We start from the raw sequence: 23694 nt of genomic DNA, 5'->3' as shown, positions 1-23694 counted from the left end.
ATCAACATTCCACCAAAGCATTTATTCCCAACTAATATTATACCAATAGTATTGAATAACATTGGTATGAACAGAATGGAAGGTCACTCTCAGTATTAACTTTCTGTTGAACTCCCCACGAAATTCTCCCATTGTTCTCTCGGAGTGTTCTCTCAGAGTTTCAGTCCAACATCTTTAGTGATCGCTTTCATCATCAGATTCAGAAATGGAGGGAATGTAAGTGATATTCTACAATATTTCTTGCCCAGATCGCTTTCATAATAAGTGTCGTTTAGCCTTAAATGAACGATCATATAGTAATATATACACAATCGTTCATTACAATATAAGTGTTATTTAACATCATTAGACGATTGTATACTAAGTTATAAACGATCATGAAGTAATTTATAAACGACCGTGTAGTAATTTATAAATGATGTGTAGTAATTTATAAATGATCGTGTAGTAATTTATAAATGATTGTATACTTAGTATTGTATATGCAATCGTATATAAATTTCTAAATGATCATTTATACAGTACTACACGATTGTTTATAAATTACTACATGATCGTTTATAAATTACTACACGATCGTTTATAACTTAGTATACGATTGTGTGTGTATTTATAAATGGTCGATCATAAATTACAATATTTGCTTAAGATTTGCTTATCCCATTATAGATTAATGACGCTACTTCGCATCTTTGTACGATTTGGTAGGGATTGGGATGAGTTCGAAAGGAATTATGTTGGAGGTCATATGAAAGGTCTGAAAGTTATAACAGTCAGTGAATTAGTGAGTATGATGTACCAACAACTGAATATCGATCTAGACATGTTTGATATACACATCAAATTTTGTTACACTTTATTGGTCCCAGCTCCCATGATCGACATAATCGACAATGAAGACCTTGGCTTTTTTTTAGAAGGTAGTGATACATCCCGAATGCCATTATTTGTATCAGTTACACCTTGCGAAAGTCATGGAGTACACACAGACAATAGGTACCAACATTACAATCCAACCAATCAACCCATTTCAACTAGTTAAAACTATGGGTTTGCAACCATTCCAACACGTTATATTCACACCATGTCTTCACTAAATGATCATATTGAACCATGTAACTTGGGGGATGACTGAAGTGAAGCTTGGTTTGGTCACAACAGTGAACCCATATGTACTTCACAGTTCGATACTGAACATGGATATGGACAATCTTCAGGACCACAAAATTCTCCAATACCTTATATCCATGTTCCAACCCCACTTGCTCCCGTCCTACCAGTTGTGATGCCTTCAGTTCAAATGCATTCCACCATTCCAATCCAACCATTTGTAGATATACCCAGACTATCAGAGGGCACATCGTATGACGACCTCATCACAATACCTCATGACTGTTTGAATGATGAGGATATAAAGGTCGGTCAAAATTTATTTTCGAAATATGATTTGTTAGTTAAATTATCGATGCTTGCAATAAGAAAGAACTTTGACTGCCGTGTAAAAAAGTCAATAAAGAGCTCCCTAACTATCCATGTTCGATGGAGGAATGCAAATGGAGAGTCCATGCGAAAAAAAATGAAAGAAAGTGATTCTTTTAAAGTGATGAAATATCCAAGCAAACATACATGTTCTTTTGAAATGAGAATGGATAATTATTGACAAGAAAAAAGTTGGGTTATTGGACACTTAATCAAGTCCAAATACGAATAAGTTAGTCGAACATACCGCTCGAGAGATATAATTGAGGACATTCGACGAGATTATGGAGTGAACATAAGTTACGGGCGAGCTTATCGTGTGTCACATCCCTCCTCGAGCCCGCTTCCTGAGCCCGAGGAGAGGCGTGAGGGACCGCAGATACCACCCTTTTATGATACCTACTGCCTATTTGAACCTCTTTACTCTCAGTAAACTTTAAGTCAAGGAGATATAAAACAACTGATTAATTAGGCCAATTTTAAATGCAATAATGTAATGTTTATACAACTCCAAGACTTAGCTACAAAGTTTACATCAACAACTCAAAAAACCCAGAAGTATGACTGTGGCTGTGGCAGACCTTGACCTTAGTAGCACCCTGGAACTCCTCACCTTTCGCTACCTGGGAAGAAAACATGAAAGAAAAGGATGAGCTTCACAAAGCTCAATGAATGGTAAACAACTTCTAGAGTTTATTTCAACTCATAATAATACAAGCATATCATAAATACGAGGTTAATACTCAAACTTCAGCTTTGAATGAGTCTGCTCTCAACTCTATCTACACATACGGTAGATAGCTAAACTGATAACTACTTAGAATGAGTATGTTTTCTACCTGCACACACGGTAGATAGTTAACTGATACAAATCATAAACGCTTACTCTTTTGCGTTCCCTCTGTTCCCTATGTGCACATAGTTCCTTGCTCATGGGCTAAAAAACTAGGCTTGCCGGCCCTCTGACCATCCCATACGAGGTTCCTCCCCACAGGCTTAGGAACTAGACCTCTCGGTCCCCTGACCATCCCGTGAGGTTCCATTCGAGGCTTAGGAACTAGATCTATTGACCCCCTGACCATGCCGATCACATAATCTCATTCTCATGCTATTTATTCATTCATAACATAAACATATACAATTTATTCTAAAAAATATGCTTTAAGACTTAAGGGAAATACCACTCACCTTGGTAAGTTAAGAATCTTCCTCTCTAGAAGTTCTTTAGTTACCCCGGCTCCCTTTTGAACCTTAAAATCCCGATTCAAATTTAAGCTTATATTACTTATAGTTATAAGCCTTATCTCGAGATACTTCCTTCTACAAACATGCTCTAAAATGCCTCAAAAAGCTTACCTTAAAATCTTAGCTTAGAACTCCTCGTGGTTTGACTGGAATCCTCAAAACATCAAGACTAGACCAAGCTTACCCGACAGCTCGACCCTTCTACCTTTTCCTCACTTGCCAGCCTGATTCCTTAGAGCTTCTTCTTCGGCAGCCCTACCTTGAAAACTAGACTCTCAAAGCTTTCAGATGGCTTTGGAATCACTCAAAATGCACAAGTATTCTAGGAGAACTTTTCATCCCAAGTTGATGCTACTTCTAGACTTCACTGTCCGACAACATCTCCTCCTCTTGGAACTTCATGATCAACACATGGTCTTGCTACCAATGCATGCGCTTCATGATCAACGCATGGTCTCCTCCAAATCCACCTTCTAACACTCTTCCTTACATTCTTTGAGAGGATTTGGCTTATGCATTGAAGAGACATTTTGTGGTGATATTTATAGGCCAAAAGAAATGATCCTTCTCATCTTTACTAAGCCTCAACGCAAGACACCTCCTTCTTTGGAGTGTTTGCACCATGTTTTACCACCACCTACTCCTTTTCCATTCACCTACTCTTATGCCACTCACCTGCTTGAGTTGTCTTCCTCATGCGTAAGATTTCCTTTGCATGAAACTTTATTTGTCCAGCTCCTACTAACTTAAGTCTAACCACCTCTCGGTATAACCATTTGTTCGGATGAGCTCATCAACCTTGCGTAACGCAAGCCTCAACACCGATCCATCATTTAGTCCATCTATAGCTCCTGCACATCACCACTTAGCTCCATCGTTTAATGAATCACTCGCTATCGCTTAACATTCAGCCCTCTCACTGTCTCTCATTGTAACCAATCGTCTAGTGACTACGTCCCATCGATAGCACTTATGCCCCATCGTGTAGCTCAATCGTTTAGTGATATCTCGCTCTCAAAGATCTCGCGCATAGGCTATCGCATAACTGCTGCGCCTATCATTTAGCTCCATCGTGCTGCGCTGACGCCTTATCGTGTAACACACACGCTCATCGTCTAGCGCATTTGCTTATCGTAAATCGCCCATCGCCCAGCATCTGCGTCTATCACGCAACTATTAGGGTTGATTCCCTAAAGTATCGTGTCATGTAGTTTTTAAACAGTTTGTACGAATGCTTGTGTTGTTAATATATGATATTTACTTCACATCTTGTATTTTTGCTCTGTTAATTGTTTTATTTGCTTTACCACAAACCAATAAACATAAATCCCTGGTTATCTGTATGTGACTCAAGCATGTATGTCGTGACATACAAATGGATCATGTCTTAAGTGATAACCAAAATGGTCTGTAGTATATGGATATAGGAGGGAAACCTTATCTTGGTAACGTTACGGATGCGGCCCGCTTTATGGAATGGTCATAAGTGTTGTGACTTGTCACAGGTGGTCTGATCCTGATAATTCGTGTTGGGGACATGCGAGCAGGGGCGTCCTATACAAAGATTTTGTATAAGACCTGACCACGAAGTGTTAACGCCTTGTTATATTCATGACAGAGACTTCACTTCACTAGGATGACCATAGGTAACATGACCTTAATCCTGAGTGAGTTGGGAACTCCTGCCATTGAGGGCGGTTTTTTGATTTGTATGAGTGTGAGTGGCCAGGTTGTCGATTCAAACCTACCATTTTGGGGGTTCGTCTGATTTGGTAGCTGGGAACTCAGCTGCACAAGATGAAATTCATTCCTTCCCCGAGGCAGAGGTAAGTAGATAGATGGCTCCCTTAAGGGCTGATTCTGGGGCTTGAACGATGTGACACCACACACATTCTCCTGGCCCGAGAGGTGTTCACACATAATTGGACTATGTTGTATTGTTTATTAAAGGAATCAATGATACTTAAAGAGTGAGATGTAACTATAGGGGCAAAACGGTAAATTGGCCTAACTGTACTTACGAGCATCTGTGAATGGTCATCATACCCATGATTGGTTATATCCGATGGACACAGAAATATATCTGTGGTAAGAAGAGTTCAGCTATTGGTCTTTAGTGGAATGACTGATAGTTAAAGGATGGTGGATCTCGTGGCTAAAAAGTTTAGTCAGCTATTCACGTACCATTGGAGCTTCGACCCACAGGTCCATTAGGTCCCCTGGGTAGCTTGGATAAAGTCGAGAACCAGTATTTGGGTTAATTTGAAATGTTCAAATTGACAAGAAGAAGTTCGATTATATATGATATAATTGGACTGGTTAATTATATATGATATAATTGGTAAATGTATGAGATACATTTTTATGGAGAAAATTAGATATAAATATGATTTATATCAAGTATAGGAGAAAATACTATAGTAGATATGTGATATCAAACTATAGGATATAAATATAATATGATTATATTAATTAATTAATTATTGATTAATTATATGATAATTAATCCCTTTTCAACATTCGGACGTGGGTTAGTGGACAGCATCGGTTATGGTAACCGATGAGTTTAAATGAAAAAAGTTTTTGTTTATGAATCGTGCAACCGATAGCCCGTCAATCATCCCAAAAGGAGAAGTGAAGCACGCGTTGGTGAAAGAAAACAATCGCTTGAGAGCTTATATGATAGTCGCTTCTTCGCCTAAATGATTGTCCACTTCGCGCTAAACGATCACACACTCTCGCCTACACGATCGGATAACTTCTCTAAACGATCGTATAGTGTGCCGATTTAGCTAAACGAACGTATACCTTTTCCTAAACGATCGTTCAACAAATCCTACACGATCGCGTAGCTCCTCTATGCGATAAGCACTTTTGCTATACGATAGCGTTGTTTCTTTCCCACTTGCTTATCGCCTACACGACTCGTTTTTCCTCCGTCCTCTACCAAATTCACCAAAGTTTACCCTTTGGATTTTCACTCCGAGAATACCTGGGGCTCATTAGTGGTGGTGTCGTCCCCATGACGTTCCTATGCAGTTATTCATGCTGCTTTTGTTGACGCTGTTGTTGGGCGGTGGTAGATTGCTTGGAGTTTTCGCTGCGTTGGAGTTCCGAAGATTGAAGATTGTTTTCAACTGGTATGAAACTCTTTCCCTTATTATTTGTTGTTCGTAGCATGCCGTTAATTAAGTTTTGATTGCATAACTATATGTGTTGAATGTATAATGTTATATTTCGGTCACGGTGAGATCGAAGCGATCCGAACGCGCTCATGGAACTCTCGGTATGAGATCCTTCAATTGGTATCAGAGCAAGGTTTTGATACTCCGATTTCATCTGTTGCAACGAAATGACTTTTACATTCAAGGTGGGTGCATTTCTACGCTGTTTAATTGTTAAATCTGCTGTGGATGTGCCAGATTAATGGATGTTTTTGGGATGTTTAGCCTCAGTTTAATTTAAATCCTTTTACATTTTTAGATGTTTGTAAAGGCCCCTGTGTTTATGGGAATTAATAATTGTTATCGAGTATGTATTCTAAGTTTGTTTGGAGTTTTGAGTCGTTCGTCGAAGTTCTGGGCAAGCGTTGCGGATCTTCGAGGGAGGAGGCGATCTAGGGTTGATCGCATCGTGCAGAAGAAGTTCTACGCGATTGCTATTCATCGCATCGTAAAGATGAAAGAGTACATGATTGTTGATGAATGCATTGGTCGATGGGGAATGCGATCAAGAGTTGGTCGCATCGGGTTGACGATCGAGTACGCGATCGCTGAGTATCGCGTCATGTAGACAATGAGATGCTCGCAGATCGCTTAACGAACGGGTGCGCTAGACGATCGTTTAGGTCAGCAAGCTTCATTGCTTAGTAGGACTAAACGATTGCTTAGTATCGCAAGGTAAATCGTTTATTTGGTTGCACGCATCATATAGACGATGAGACGCTCGCGTATCGTTTAAAGCGCGAACGCTAGATGATCGTTTAGGTCAGCAAGCTTCATCGCTTAGTAACTGACTAAATGATCGCTTAGTAACTCAAGGTAAATCGTTTACCTGTCGTCACGCTACACGATCACATGGACGGTCAGGCTTCGCAACCTCGCGTTGTCTACGTGATCGTTTACTTATTCTTCTATCGTCTAGTGTGCGCTGAACGATCGTCTACCTGCTGGAATTTGCTACATGATGACGATCTCCTGGCGGTTCAAGACCTGGTTCGCTTGTGAACCGGTTTGCTCGATGAAAAATGTAATAGATAGGATTTTTTTCATTCCAGTTTTTTGTAAAGACTCATCCCGGTCCATTAATCCTTTATTTATTACATGCGATGTATATTTTTTATATGTCATATGGTATGCACATATAGTAAATCCCACCTTAGGTTATGCAATGGTCATGCATCATCTCTTTATTGTAATTGTTATAATTTAGAGAAGCATGATTTTAATTATGTAAGAGCATGCTCATGCATCGTATAATATAAGAGTTATATTTATGCATGCATAAAAAGCATTGACATGCATCATCTTTATATTATAAATACTATAGTATAAGGGTGAATGATAACATATTTTGCTTGGTTGTTACGCGTTATATAAAAGTTATATATAGTAATGACCGAACATTGCATGAAGCATGACACATAGGTTACTTTATAAAAGTTATAAATGCCTCGTTGTGCGCAATGGTTTTAGTTGTTTCTTTTTAAAAGTTAAAGAGAAATTAGAACTAAAAAGAATAAGAAAGACATGCATGCTTACTTAGGTTTAATTCATGGTTTTAAAATGTTTAAAACTTGGATTACATAGACCTAAGATCACGGTTCTAATATGATTAGCAACCCTAAGGCTTTAATCTTTTAGTCAGTTTAATGGGATTAAATTAGCTAATAAAAGGTTAAAGTGTAGCAAATCTATGTATAAGGGATCTTTTGTCTAAGGTGGGTTCTGTCTAGGCTGGGGTATTTAAGTTGACGGAAACGTAATACCCCTACCTGGGAACTTACCTGGAAAGGTGAATTAGATATATTTGATGCATGCATTCAAGTTAAGGACAGTCCATTAAAGTGTTTAAATGTGACTACTTGAACTTGTTCATATTTCATAGACAAACGTTATTTATGAGCAGAGTTTAAAAAGATGACTTAGACTAAAATCAATAGCTGGATTTTCTAGGTTAATGAATCCCTAGGTAGAACATTCAGTGGGAGGTACTTGGGGCATAAGATGCTTCACTTAAACCCTTCAATTTTCTCCTAAATAGTCTACATCGTGCGATCTATCCTCGGCCTCGCGGCACCTTTGGCGTGTCCCCCCAACGGATGGTGTTTGGGTAGGCAATATCAAGGCTGTCTCTTATACACATCTAGATGTGTATAAGAGACAGTAGTAAGTGGGAGCGGGAAGTGCGACAGTATATCCCTCGATCTCCCTCGTTAGGTTTAATAAAGTTACTGCGCATCGCCTCGAAGCACCCTAGGAGTGTCCCCCTAAAGAATAGCAGTTTTGTGCGTTTCTTTATTTGATCTCCTATAAGAGGATAAGGTAACTTAATATCTTGTCCTAATCTGTCTTTTTCCTACGGTAAGCGCATTAGGGCGGGACTCTGGCACCGAAAGCGAGGGGTTACACTTACGCAGAATAGTTAAAGGTTAATGATTCTGGACCAAAAAATGGTGGTTGTTAGGTTCAGTTCCAAGAGTTGGTTCTGCCTAATGGTTGAGAATGTCTCATCCCAGCGAAGGGGAAAATGATCACCCCATCGATGGCGTTTGTTCTGCCTCACTGGGGCATCATTGCAAAATAGAAGTCTATAATTTAGGGTACTTGAAACTATTTTGCAAAACTGATTCGTTTAAAAGTGGTTTAGCAAAATCTAATAAAGTTTTGTTCGTATTTTCAGTAACATTTTCAAATTGCAACAACCACGTTATCGTTGTTAAGCGCCGAAAAACTTACTAGCGATAATTTCGCAACATGGAAACACATGATCACGACGATCCTAATCATCGAGGATCTCATGTTTGCTCTCACGGAGGCTTTCCTCCTATTTCAGCTCCAAATACCGCTTGAAATGTTCAGGAGGCATACGAGCGATGGACAAGGGCAAATGAGAAGGCCCGAGCCTACATTTTGGCAAGTCTTTCTGAAGTCCTTGCCAAGAAACATGAGCCTATGGTCTCAGCGCGTGAGATCATGGAGTCCCTACGGGGGATGTTTAGACAACCGTCTAAACAGCTTATGCATGAGGCTCTTAAATACATATTCAACTCCAAAATGTAAGAAGGCACCTCTATTCGTGAACATGTGCTAAACATGATGGTCCACTTTAATGTGGCAGAGTTGAATGGGTCTACTATCGATGAGGGCAACTAGGTTAGGATAATTCTGCATTCTTTTCCGAAAAGCTTCCTGCACTTTGTTAGTAATGTGATTCTTAACAAAGTGAAGTATAACCTTACAACTCTCCTCAACGAGTTGCAGACATACCAATCTTTATTGAAAAGTAAGAAGAGGTAGAAAGGTGAGGCAAATGTTGCTTCATCCTCCAGTACGTTCCATAGAGGTTCGACCTCAGGCACAAAGTCTGCACCTTCTGCTTCTAACTTTACAAAGGGGAAGAAGAAGAAGGGTGGTAAGGGAAAAAGGAAGGCACCTGCTAACCTACCGCCTGTCGCCTCAAGGAGGCGTCCAAAAGTTACTAAGGGAAAATGTTTCTATTGCAACCAAGATGGACACTAGAAGAGGAACTGTCCTCGATATCTGAAAGAAAAGAAAGCAGCCAAGGCCGATAAAGGTAAATGTGATTTACTTGTGCTTGAAACTTGTTTAGTGGAGAATGATGATTCTGCCTGGATAATTAATTCAGGGGCCATTAATCATGTTTGTTCTTCTTTTCAGGGGATTAGATCTTGGCGACAGCTGGAGGCAGGTGAGATGACGATGCGAGTAGGCACCGGGTACGTCGTCTTAGCTGTGGCAGTGGGAGGACTCCAGTTAGCTTTACAGAATAGGTTTCTTATTTTAAATGATGTATATATAGTTCCTGAACTAAAAAGGAATCTTATTTCTGTAAAGTGTTTATTGCAATATAAATATACTATCTCGTTTAATATGGATAAAGCGTTTATTCATAAAGATGGTGTTTTTATTTGCACAGCAAATCTGGAATCAAATTTATATGTGCTAAGGCCGTTAGCTATTAATTCCCTCTATAATACTGAATTGTTCATAACTGCCGTAACTCAATCAAAACGTCGACGAATTTCTCCAAAAGAAAATGCCCAACTTTGGCATCTTTGTTTAGGGCACATCAATCTCAATAGGATTGAGAGATTGGTGAAGAATGGACTTCTAAGTGAGTTAGAAGAAAATTCTTTACCTGTGTGCGAATCTTGCCTTGAGGGTAAGATGACTAAACAACCTTTTACTGGAAAAGGTTCAAGAGCCAAGGAGCATCTTGAGTTAGTACATTCTGACCTTTGTGGTCCTATGAATGTACGAGCCCGAGATGGCTATGAGTATTTTATCAATTTTACTGATGATTACTCCAGGCACGGGTATGTTTATCTTATGCGACGGAAGTCTGAATCCTTTGAAAAGTTCAAAGAGTTCAAGGTTGAAGATGAAAATGCATTGGATAGACGGATTAAAACACTTCGATCGGATTAGGGTGAAGAGTTTTTAGACTTGACATTCCAGGACTATTTGATAGAACATGGAATCGTTTCCCAACTCTCAGCGCTGGGTACACCTCAGCAGAATGGTGTAGCGGAGAGGAGAAATAGAATCTTGTTAGACATAGTTCGCTCGATGATAAGTTACGCTTCCTTACCGGACTCGTTTTGGGGTTTCGCAGTGGAGACTGCGGTGTATATACTCAACTGTATTTCCTTCAAGAGTTTTGCAAGAACACCTCTGGAGTTGTGGAACGGGCGTAAAGCTAGTTTACGTCACTTTCGCATTTAGGGTTGCCCTGCACATGTGCTTGAGGCTAATCCCAAGAAGTTGGAACCATGGTCGAGGTTATGCCTCTTTGTAGGCTACCTCAAAGGTACACAAGGGGGTTATTTTTATGATCCAACGGAAAATAGGGTGTTTGTTTCAACAAATGCTACTTTCCTGGAGGAGGATCATATAAGGGAGCACAGTCCATGAAGTAAAGTCGTGTTACGTGAACTTTCCAATGAAACTACTGAAACTTCAACAAGAGTTATTAAAGAGCCTTCTACATCAACAAGAGTTGTTGATGGGAGTTCATCCAGTAGGTCTGTTCCACCTCAAGAGTTGAAGGAACCTCGATGTAGTGGGAGGGTTGCGAACCCACCCGTTCGCTATTTGGGCTTCACGGAAATCCTTGCTATGGTAGCAGATGGCGACATTGAGGATCTGTTGTCTTATAAGAAGGAAATGGAGGATGTTGACCGGGATGAATGGGTCAAGGCCATGGATCTAGAGACTGAGTCGATGTACTTCAACTCAGTATGGGATCTTGTAGATCAGATCTACAAGCGCAAACGGGGTGTTGATGGGAAGGTATAGAACTTCAAGGCTCAACTTGTGGCAAAGGGTTATACCCAGGTAGAGGGAGTCGACTATGAGGATACTTTCTCGCCTGTTTCCATGTTAAAGTCGATCTGCATCCTCCTGTCCATTGCAGCTTATTATTATTATGAGATCTAGCAAATGGACGTCAAGACAGCCTTTCTGAATGGCAATCTTGAGGAGACCATTTATATGGTGCAGCCAAAGGGATTCATATCCCAAGGTCAAGATCAAAAGGTTTACAAACTGAATCTGTCCATTTTGGATTGAAATAGGCATCTTGATCTTGGAACATACGGTTTGATACTGTGATCAAGTCGTATGGCTTTGACCAAAACATTGATGAACCTTATGTCTACAAGAAGATCATCAACGCTTCAGTAGTCTTCTTAGTGTTGTATGTAGACGATATCCTACTCATTGGGATGATGTAGGTCTACTGACTGCAGTTAAGAACTGGCTAGTGACCCAATTCCAAATGAAAGATTTGGGAGTGGCTCAGTTTGTTCTAGGTATACAGATCTTTCCAGATTGTAAGAATAAAGTGCTAGCACTGTCTCAGGCATCGTACATTGACAAGTTGTTGCTCAAGTACTCGATGTAGGACTCTAGGAGGGGCCTAATGCCGTTCAGGCATGGAGTTACTTTGTCTAAGGAAGTTTGTCCTAAGACGCCTCAAGATGTTGAGGAGATGAGACAGATCGGTCTAACCCAGGCCATTTTAATGTTGCTGACTCGTTTACGAAGGCTCTCACGGCTATAGTGTTTAAGGGTCACCTACGGAGCATGAGTCTATAGGATCGCCCGCGGTTGGACTAGGGCATCTGCATCTATCACGCAACTATTAGGGTTGATTCCCTAAACTATCATGTCATGTAGTTTTTAAACAGTTTGTACGAATGCTTGTGTTGTTAATATATGATATTTACTTCACAACTTGTATTTTTGCTCGGTTAATTGTTTTATTTGCTTTACCACAAAGCAATAAACATAAATCCTCGGTTATCTATATGTGACTTAAACATGTATATGGTGACATATAAGTGAATCATATCTTGAGTGATAACTAAAATGGTCTGTAGTATATGGATATAGGAGGGAAACCTTATCCTGGTAACGCTACGGATGCGGCTCGGTTTGTGGAATGGTCACAAGCGTTGTGACTTGTCACAAATGGTTTGATCCTGATCATTCGTGTTGGGGACATGTGTGTGGGGGCATCCTATACAAAGAGTTTGTATAGTTTGTATAAGACCTGACCATGAAATATTAATGCCTCGTTATATAACACCATTCATGACAGAGACTTCATTTCAGTAGGATGACTATAGGTAATATGACCTTAATCCCGAGTGAGTTGGGAACTCCTGCCATTGAGGGTGGTCCTTTGATTTGTATGGGTGTGAGTGGCCAGGTCATCGATTCAAACCCACCATTTTGAAATTCTTAGGAGCTGGGAACTCAGCTGCATAAGATGAAATTCTTTATGCTATAAACCTTTTGAATTCTGGAATTGATGTGCAAGCTAAATAAGATTGGAGTTATAAAAAGAATAAAATAGAATATATAAAATTATTTATAGTCGACTCATCTAGAAAGTGTAAAATAGAAATTTTATAAAAAGAATAAGGGTAAAATAGAATTTCATTAACACATATATCATATGTTAGTTCGATTGGATTAAACTTATTTTTTCATTTATGGACTATTAATTGAATCATATATAATTTTTTTAGGCAAATAGAAAAAATCATTAGTATGGTGATAGTGACAATTACACCATTAAACTTTCAATTGTAAAAATTAAACCTCTAAACTTCTAAAGCATTAAAATTAGACTCTGAAACTTATAATAATGATAGAAATTGAACCCATATTCTCATTGCTAAATTGACTAAACACATCCGTTCTCTCCACTCTCTCCGCTTATAATAATTTTTTTGCTCATCGCCTTACGCTTATTATCTCGCTCTCTCCGCTCTCGCTCACGCAACCTCTACACATGAGCAACTCTTGGCCATGCCAACACCTTCGACTTCATACTACACTTAGCCTCATCTCATCCGTTCAATGTTTCCTAACACCCAACGCATTGTTTCTTTTGCCTTTACATTTAGCCAATATTCTATAAGTTAAGGCTTATCTCAAAGCTACTCAAGGAAAATCCATTCAACACTTGAAATTTCCTTCTCTTCAACATAGGATTTAACTCATACTTAGTTAATTCCCTTAATTACCTGCTTAAGTAGAGAAATTGAGATCCAGGTTTCACATCATGCTAGAGAATACGGATTGGTGTTCACACGAGGTTCGCCGGAAGGATCATATGCTATTGCTAGGGCATATGGCGAGGTACTTAAGCTTGCAAATCTAGGTACGATTTGAGGTTGAAGTGGAGGACGGGCAATACTTTAAGTACATCTTCATGGCACTTGGTCTGTGTGTTAGGGGTTTTTTGAACTGCATCCGCCTAGTAATCGTTGTTGATGGGACCCATTTGCATGAGAAATACAAAGGTGTGTTGTTAATAACAATGTGTATCAATGGCAATAATAACATATATCCTATCGCCTTCAGTATTGTAGATGGTGAGAACGATGCATTATAGACTTGATCCATGACTCATTTGAAGGCTTTAATAGGAGATGTTATGAATTTAGTGATTATATCAGTTCGTCACATCTCAAGTGCAAAGGCCGTTGCAAGTATATTCCTTAATGCATTTCATGTTCTATGTATATACCATATTCAAAACAATTTGGTTGACAAATTCAAGAATAAGGACACAATCCCATACTTCTACCTAGCGACGAAAGCTTATAGAATGTCTGAGTTTCAGATGTATTGGCCTAAGCTCCATCAATATCCTGGTGTGACAGCCTATCTTAAGAAGGTTGGATTACATTGGTGGGGAAATGTTTATCAAGTTCATTGTAGGTATGACAAGATGACGACAAATATTATAACGACCCGACCCCCTAGGACTTAGGTAAGGTCGTTACTAAAATAAATGCATACAAAGAATTTAAAACGACGCTCAATCATTTGAAATAAATACTAATTAGAAACAAGAGAAGTTCAAAAGATATTTATTAAATACAATTGTTAAAAACAATAATAGGGTACCCATAAATCATAAATGTTAATAAGTACATATGAAAACAATTCTTATCAATAAGTTTCAAACATCAAAACTAAACATTGAGGAAAACATGAAAAGAACTCTAAATCTCATGATGCGGAAGCGTAAAAACTAGTCCTAGTGGCTCGATCATGAATTCCGCTGCGTCATCGCTGGTGCATCTTTACCCTTACCTGAAACATCAACATAAGAAAGAATGAGTATAAAATACTCAGTAAGTAACCACACCACTGGGGTCAGGCTAGGCATCTATGTCCTCTAGATACCCACATATGGCACATAAATACATGTAACATATAAGAGATTGAGTCTTATCCTATTGTAGTTAAGTATGCCCACAGAACTGGTGAATACCGAAGGAAACACAAAACTAGTGAATCCCGAAGGAAACCCAAACTGGTAAATCCTGAAGGAAACACAAAACTGGTGAATCCCGAAGGAAACACAAAACTGGTGAATCCCGAAGGAAACACAAACTGGTGAATCCCGAAGGAAACACAAAACTGGTGAATCTCGAAGGAAATACCAATTGGTGAATCCCGAAGGAAACACAAACTGGTGAATCCCGAAGGAGACACAAACTGGTGAGCATCTAACTAATCAATGAGGATATTCACACAGCCCTACCGTGCTAAGATTCAACATTTTACAGTTCTAAAGCATACATAAAAATCCTTAATACCATGGCTGCATCACATACCCATAATTCTTAACAACATATTATACATCATCTATGTATAACTTATATCATAAATCCAAAACATACAAGTATGCCTCAACGGCAGCAGATCAGACATCGACATATGAAAATACATACTATCACATACTAACGATTAAGCACTTAGGTGTGTATGTAAATAAATCAGAATTTGTGCCAGAACATACTTTGATTCAAGTCATACTGTCAATCAGCATGCTGACATTTACCATAACATACACTTATCATGCTAACATATAACTAGAGCCTGGCCCGTGGGCAGTTCCAGTGATAAGATTACTTACCTTTACTCGCAAACTCCAAAAACTAGCAAGCTCAACCTCTTCCTTGTCCAACGAAACCGAAAACCCACAGGATCAAACTTAAAAACACCCTAAACAAAGACACCAGGACCTCAAGATCCAAACCTAACACCCAACATCATGGCAAATTATTTTAGGCCGCAGTCCATGGTTCAGTCAAACTTAAATCGAGAAATTCATAAACATACAACATGCTTAACAACCCACATAAGTTTAGAGCCTTACTCTTCACCAAGATTCGTCGACTACCCCTTTACTCGGCTTGACGACAACTTCAGCAACCTAAAAATTTTGCCCTACATCCAAAGCATGACGTGAACCAATAAACTAAACCAATAAACTAAGACCCATGACTATTTTATGAGTACTTGAACTTTATGTGGAGATATAAGAGTAGATCAGGTTCGAGTAAATAGTTAAAATGATCCATGGTACATGAATAAGGTTAGGTACCTTATTCTGGTAACACCATTGAATGCAGCCTACTCTGTAGTTGTTACAAAGAGTTGTAAAATGCTACATACGATGTGATCCTAATTCGTATATGTTATGACATGAGGAGTGAGGGCGTCCTATGCAATGAGTTTGCATAAGACCAGAACCAAGAAATAAGTCACTCTTACTTTATAACGATGTTTACTGTATAAGATTGACTATTTCACCTAGATGACCTAGGTAACTCGCTCTTAATCCTGAGATAACTATGAATTCCTGTTTATTCGGGATTGCCCTTAGATTTTCATAAGTGAGGGTTGGCTCAACAGTGCTAGCTCAATAAGACTCCCATTTCAGGGGTAAGACCGGATAGATAGCTGGAGACATAGGGTGCAAGACGGAGTTCACGCCTACCCGATTTAGGGATAGGCGAAAGGTTGTTCTCTCAAGTACTGAATCCAGATCTTGAACAAGGGGCCCCACCCTCTCACTGGGCTGAGAGACTTTGGTTTAGTGATTGGATCAAAACCCATTTGTTCATTAGAGGATCAGTAGGGACTTTAGGAATAAGACGTAATCTCGGGGGTAAAAAAAATATTTGACCCAATCGTTATTATAAACAACTTGGGAAGGGTCGATTTGCTGATTATGGTTAAATCATGTGGACATAATATATCTACAGTGAGGGGAGTGCAACTATGGGCTTTAGTGGAATGACCCATTAGTTAACGAATGTGGATTAATCTGGTCTAATGAGTTTAACCAATTAATCTCGGATCGTTGGAGCCCATGATCTGTAGGTTCGTCAGGTCTCCCTACTAGCTCGCAATAGACTAGCTCTAAAATGCAGTGATAAGTTAATTTGAAACGTTCAAATTAGAATTAAGGAAATTAGTAATTATATGAGATATAATTACGTGTTTAATTTGAGAATTAAACGGAATAGGAGAATTTATATTTAAATATGATTTAAATATATAAAGATGGATATGTGTTAAAATTAATTTAATATTTGATATTAAATTAATTAGTTTTATTTAAAAATTATTTTATGAAATTAATTACATTTTTCAATTTTTAAAATCAAAATGTATTTTGGAAAAATAATTTTTGATTTTATGATAAAATTGAAAAATTAGAAAACAAAACACAAAATGGAAAAATCTTATTTTCCATTATCCATCTTTCAACTTGCTCACACAAAAGCTTTCATCTTTGTCTTGTCTTCTCCAAGCATGAGCTGCAACTCATGCAACTCTCTCTTTTGCATGTTAATCTACAATATAATGAAGAGATTGGAGTGAAATTCGGGCATGCAATCTATAGAGAATTTCAGAGAAAATTCGGGTTGAAGAAAGGGTTCTTCACCAAGATTGCTATTGTAAACTTTTCTCCTTCATCCCTTGATTCAAGCTTGTTTTGAGTCCCACAACTCAATCTAGTGCACCAAGAGAATAGTGGGGAAGATTTTGAGGTGGTCTGCAACAAGATTCGGAGAAGATAACAGCTGGATAAGGAGCTTTAAAGAAGTTCTACAAGAGGTATGTCTTGAAACTCACTTGTTTTCTGCAAGAGCATGCTTTATATTTTGCCAAAATTAGTGAATTTGAGTGCTTAGATGATCCTTGTGCTTCCGCTGTTGCTGATACAATCCTACAATTACTATCCTAAACATATCAAACGAACTATTCTTTCAAGGAAGGTAATCGATCGTTTAAGAATATGTAAACGATCGTTTAGAAAATCTAAAAGATCATTTAAGACTATCAAAACAATTGTTTAATATGATCTAAACGATCGGAATATTTAACTTATCATCTAGAAATGCATACCTTATTCAGACGATGAACCATCATCTTTATTGCGTTCAATTGTTGGCCCATCAGATGATGCTGGATAGTAAATGTATTTACCATTTGACAGACCATGGTAGTCAAGTTTGCCAAATATTTGTGAACTTCTTTAATTTCAGCCCTAAGAATCTTGTATGATTTGGAATGACGATGTATTGAGGACTTCTGTTACCTACGTGGTTCCGGCTTTATTAGGTTATCCTGAACCGACATACATGGTTCTGGCTCTATACCTTGCACATTTTCAGAGCTTTCTACATGGAGTTCATGCTCTTTATGCCCCCTAAAGGACTCGTGAGTATCGATTTAGTGTTCAACCCCTTCAATCCTTCTTGCTCCAACAACAGGAACCACATTAAGTCCTTCCAGTCGGTCCTCCTTGTACCTTATCTCCTCTGCGCTAGGTACAAGTCTCGACACAACAATAGTCTGTACATAAACAAATGAGCAAGTCAGAATGCATGAAACTATAAACAAATGAGCATGTCAGAAGCGATCAATTACTTACTTTTTTTGGGTGGAAAACTTTATTGCTTAATGATTTATAAGATGGAGCACGAGAACAAGTCCATCTAAGAATTTTAGGAATTTCAACATTGCTAACTTTGGTGGTTATGAACTTAATTGATGTAGATAAAATTTCGTAGCCAAAACCTATGATATAGAAACTTTGTTACATGTACATAACACACAGGTTCAATGTATATTAAAGTGAATCAGAAACAAAAGTAAATACCTGGAAAGCAAGTACGAATCCCTTTATACAGTAATGTAAGGCATGATGATCACATTTTACTTTCTTTGAATCATATGCCTCCTTCTTCCTGCGCGTGATAATCTTCATGCTATTCAATGTACATCGATAAAAGAGAGAAGACCAGTTGTAATGTATGAAGACGTCGTGGTCATCGACAATTCACATCAAACTGGGTTTTTTTTGTCTTTTCCAATCATCATAGTTTCAATAAACAGTGCTAATATAACCTTGACAGCATCCCAGTTAAGTTGAAGTTCTCGAATGCGGTCTCCACGTCCTTGCAAGAACTATCCTTTCCATTTGGGTCCTTAGGTCCAAGAATGAGTTCTCGCAACCTTTTACCGCTTGTTTCTCTTTCTACTATTTTCCTGGTCGGCCACAAGCCAGTTATCAAGTTAAAATTCTCTTGGGAGAATGTTACCTTCTTCTCTGGAATGTTGAATGATATAACATCTGGGTTTGATGTTACCTTCTTCCCTAGAATGTTGAATGATATAACATCTGGGTTTGCATCTGCTACCTCCCTTAACAGAAAATGGTGCAAAAGTTGTCCATTAAAAACAATATCTATATCCAGCAGTGGACCAAAGGTCGTTTTCCTATACAGTCTCATTTGATCTTCTGTTAACTGATTCTTAATCATAGGGACAATTTTGTGGACTTGGCAAGCGACTGTAGTAGGGACGACCATGTTACCAATCTGATAATCATGCACATTACAAAAATTAGTAAATAATCACCATCTTACCAAACTGACAATCGTGTACATTACAAGAAAATCTAAACGTTCATCTAGAAAATCTAAACGATCGTCTACACAACCTAAACAATTGCATAACAAAAACTAAACGATCACATAATGAAAACTAAACAATCGCATAACAGATATCTAAATGATCAAGTAACAGTTAGCTAAACAATCGCATAACAAATATCTAAACGATTGCACGATATAAACCTAAACGATCACACAATAAATATCTAAACGATCGCTTAGTATTCTCTATTCGATCGCTTAGTAATCTATATCTAATCGCTTAGCAATATCTAAACGATCGCTCAATATTCTCTAAATGCTCGCTTAGTATTCTCTATCTGATCGCTTAGTATTCTTTCAACGATGGATTACGAATAAATATGCGATTAAACCTTAAAAGATAGTCAAACCTCGAATATCAACATGCATTCTTCAAGGAGAAGAATCTCATACCTTTCAGATCACGACGACGGTGGTAATGAAGTTTGAAGAGAAACGTGTGAGGAGTTCCCAGCTGAAGTTCGAAGAGAAAACGGGAGCAAATTTGAGAGAAAAATCTTCGAAGATTGAGAAGGAAATGAAAGAAATGAAAGGACCTATCGTTGTAAAATATTCGTAGAGGTAAGTAAACAGTCTGAAGGATTTTTAAAATTAGGAGTAATTTTGGAATTTCGCATGGGCAAAAGATTAGTAGTTGAAAAGTTTTTAGGAAGAGGTCATTGGTAGAAAAGTTTCTGGTTTTTGGGTCATTTTATGAAATTTGACCCATTTTATTATATTTAAAAATATTTTCAACAATTTTTTCATTTAAAACCATTTTTCTATAATATATGCATACATATTCTTTTCTAAAACTAGAATGTAAATAGTAAAACAAAAATGAAATTCTTTATGCTATAAACCTTTTGAATTCTGGAATTGATGTGCAAGCTAAATAAGATTGGAGTTATAAAAAGAATAAAATAGAATATATAAAATTATTTATAGTCGAGGGTCCCATCTAGAAAGTGTAAAATAGAAATTTATTAAAAAGAATAAGGGTAAAATAGAATTTCATTAACACATATATCATATGTTAGTTCGGTTGGATTAAAATTATTTTTTCATTTATGGACTATTAATTGAATCATATATAATTTTTAGGCAAATAGCAAAAATCATTAGTATGGTGATAGTGGCAATTACACCATTAAACTTTCAATTGTAAAAATTAAACCTCTAAACTTCTACCGCGTTAAAATTAGACTCTGAAATTTATAATAATGGTAGAAATTGACCCATATTCTCATTATTTATGCTAAATTGACTAAACACAAATAATTAATGATATTAATTAAACCACTTTGATTAAAATTAATGTTTTGTTAAGCACATGGTTTTACTCTCTCTTATACATCAAATTTGATTACAAAACTTTTATTTTGAAAAGAAATATTATTAAAAGAATAAATATCTAAAATGTACGTTTTTATGGAGGAATGAAGAAGAAGGGCATATAAAATGCCTGACTTCGTCAAAATCCCCAATTTGTAAATTTTCCCCCAAAATTTCTATGGCCTTTTTCTCCATTCCTAAACTTCATCTTCAACCTAACATGCCTCTTCCCGATCAAACCCACTCCAATTCACCTTCTCCGGCGCCGTCTATCCCATCCCACCGTCGCGACGATCTCCCAGACCCCATGGATTTCAATCCTTTTGCTACCATCGCCACATCTGCTGACGATTCCCTCCCTTTCGAGACCGATTGGTTTTCCGACTCGGATTCCGACTCCGACCGCGATGTCAATTGCTTTGTCACTGATCTTTTCGAGAATCGTAGCTTCACCGATCATTTACGCGATAACGATCGAGGTTTGGATTCTGCGCTGGACTCATTTACGCGTTCTGCTAATGATTTGGGCATTTCGGGATTTGAAGATAGCGGTGAGATTGAATCTAATTATATTGAGGAGCTCTGGTCGACGTTCGCTGTTGAATCTGATACACGGGTTTCGGAGGTGGATATAGGCATGCAAATTGCGGATTCCATTACTAGTGGCCTTCGTGTTGTTGATGTGGATTCGGATTCTGATTCTGATCATGGGATGATTGGTGCTTTGCAAGTCGTGACAGGGGACGATGGGTTGAATGATGGTAATTGGGTTGAAAGTTCGAATCCTGTCTCGGATAACTTCAGCTTTTGTTTTCAGGGCCAGAGGATTTCGTACGAGGATTTTGAGTGGGAGGAGGTGGAGGAACGGGTGGATGAAAGGGAAAATTCGAGCGTAGTGGTAGATAGAGCTGAGGAATTGTCTCTTGCATCGGGTTTTTCCAATGAAGAAGAATCGGGAGAAGAGGCGGGTCGATGGGAAATCCTATTGGTAATGAACGATATCGGAAGGAATAATGATACTGAGGCGTACATAGCGGACCAAGATGATTACATGTATGCAGCAGAATACGATACCCTTTTTGGACAATTCGTTGAAAATGATAATGCTTTGAAGGGTAGTCCTCCAGCTGCTAAGAGTGCTGTGGAAAATCTTCCTCTGGTTGAGTTAAAAACAGAGAATAAGCTGACAGAGGAAGTTGTTGTTTGTGCGGTTTGTAAGGATAAATTCTCAATGGAAGAGAAGGTGAGGAAGCTTCCCTGTGGCCACTATTACCATGATGATTGCATTCTTCCATGGCTGAATATTCGAAACACATGCCCTGTTTGTCGGTATGAGTTGCCAACAGATGATCCAGATTATGAGCGTAGGCAGAGTCAGAGGGCGAGTGGTGGCCTGCAATCGGATTTGCAGGTCAGGTACAATTTTGAGCTAATAGCTTAATATTATTAGTGCAATATGTGAAATGCAACCTGTGAATAGGGTCACTCTTAGATGAAGAACGTTGCTTACGATTTTGCATTTGTAAAGGTTTTGTGGTAAGTATTTGTTTTACAAATTCTCCGCGTGGAACTACTAGCATTGCTGTTGATACGCTCAAATTGTCCTCAAGGGTATCCATAGCGATTCAATGCTTGGTAAGTTTTAGTTACTAATAGTAGGGGGGAATTATTTCATCTCTTACTTACCTTTGTTGAATTCAATTTAGGAATTATAATGATTGAGACACAAGACATACTAAGTGCTGGGCTTTGAAATTTTTTACGTGTGAATGTATATTTATATGCTTGAGTATTCGTTGGTAAACTTGTTAAAATAGGAACCTCCTGGCGTAAACTTTAGTGTGGCGCAATTGCTTGATTTTGGGTAAAAATAGTTCTGTTAAGTTAGCTTAATAGACATGGGGAGGATGATGCTTCTGTCATCGGGTTCTGATTATTAATACTTACTCATCCGGTTATTGGACATAGAAATCTTAGTGGATGTGCTTTGGCCTTTTGTGTGTGTTTGGGATTGTTATCTTCCCCCAGTATATTAAGTGCATTGACTAAAAAATCACTTTTTTTGGTACGTATGAAATTTTTTTATGGATGAAGAAACATTTAGTTAATCTTTTGTTTTACCCCCCTAAAACGCTAGTATAAAAGTGTTTTAATTTAAAATACTCCAGAAGTCACTTTTAATCATTCATGATATTGGAGTTTTTGTGGGTTTGTTGCTTTAAGATTTTTAGAAAAGCGTTTCTTTTATCATTCCAAAGTCACAGACTTCTAAATTCTGGTGTTAGCTATTGTTGCATTTACCCGTCTGTTATCTTATTGCCCCCTTCTTTAAAATCTCTGGAAATTGTTATATGAAATATTATTATGTTGTTAGTTGCTATGAATTGAATCTCGGTTTACTTGAGCAGATACAAAGGACTGTTGTTTGCTTTTATGCTTTGTCAGATTATCCATTGATTAATTGTTTTGGAGCATGTTTAAGAGTGATTTTGAAAGTGTTAAAATCACTTTTGTCAGGTTTTAAATCATTCCGAAACTTGTCTTTAATCATGCAAAATCAATTTAATGTTTAATTTTACACATTTGAATGCAATTTTCATATCTTCAAAAATGAGTTTAAAGTCTAAAAACAGATTTTGGAGTTACTTTGAAAATAACAAAAGTGACATGATCCATTTTAGATTCACTCCCACATGTGCCGATGTTGTTTCTTTCATGGTCTATATGATGTTTGTGGCTGCTAGAACAAAATATAGACTATGGCATTATTAAACAGAGGGTTAGCTGTTCCTGCATTTCTTTCATCATCTATATGATTGCTGCTGCTAGAACAAAATATAGACTATGGCATCATTAAACTGAGCGTGAGTTGTGCCTGCATTTCTTTCATGGTTTATATGATGCTTGTTGCTGCTGGAACACGATATATAGACTACGACATTAAACAGACGGTGAGTTGTGTAGTAGCAACTTCCATAATTTATCTTCATATTCTGGATCAGGATTCTTCTCTCTTATCAGTTGTGATTTGTGAATCTGTGGATTGGTACTTACTGTTATTAACATTGAGAACCATACTTGTTAGTTGT

At 38.0% G+C, this 23694-nt stretch overlaps 1 protein-coding gene and 1 long non-coding RNA gene across 2 annotated transcripts; one reads left to right on the top strand and one right to left on the bottom strand.

Moving 5' to 3' along the window:
• Positions 1-14529: 14529 nt before the first annotated feature.
• LOC120080463 lies at positions 14530-20092 on the bottom strand. The gene is made up of 4 exons (XR_005482520.1): positions 19685-20092; positions 18454-19174; positions 17697-18146; positions 14530-14582 (listed from the first exon to the last, which is right to left on the bottom strand). It is a non-coding gene; the product is annotated as an uncharacterized LOC120080463 (long non-coding RNA).
• A 622-nt stretch (positions 20093-20714) lies between these two features.
• LOC120080350 (E3 ubiquitin ligase BIG BROTHER-related) lies at positions 20715-22397 on the top strand. The gene has a single exon (XM_039034992.1). The coding sequence runs from the start codon at positions 20784-20786 to the stop codon at positions 22044-22046; it is 1263 nt and encodes a 420-aa protein (XP_038890920.1). The 5' UTR covers positions 20715-20783; the 3' UTR covers positions 22047-22397.
• The last annotated feature ends 1297 nt before the right edge of the window (positions 22398-23694 follow it).

Source organism: Benincasa hispida, chromosome 6 (genome assembly GCF_009727055.1).
Source record: "Benincasa hispida cultivar B227 chromosome 6, ASM972705v1, whole genome shotgun sequence".
In the NCBI taxonomy this organism is placed as follows: Eukaryota; Viridiplantae; Streptophyta; class Magnoliopsida; order Cucurbitales; family Cucurbitaceae; genus Benincasa; species Benincasa hispida.
Note: the sequence above shows the minus strand (reverse complement) of the source record. Positions and strands in the feature narration are given on the sequence as shown.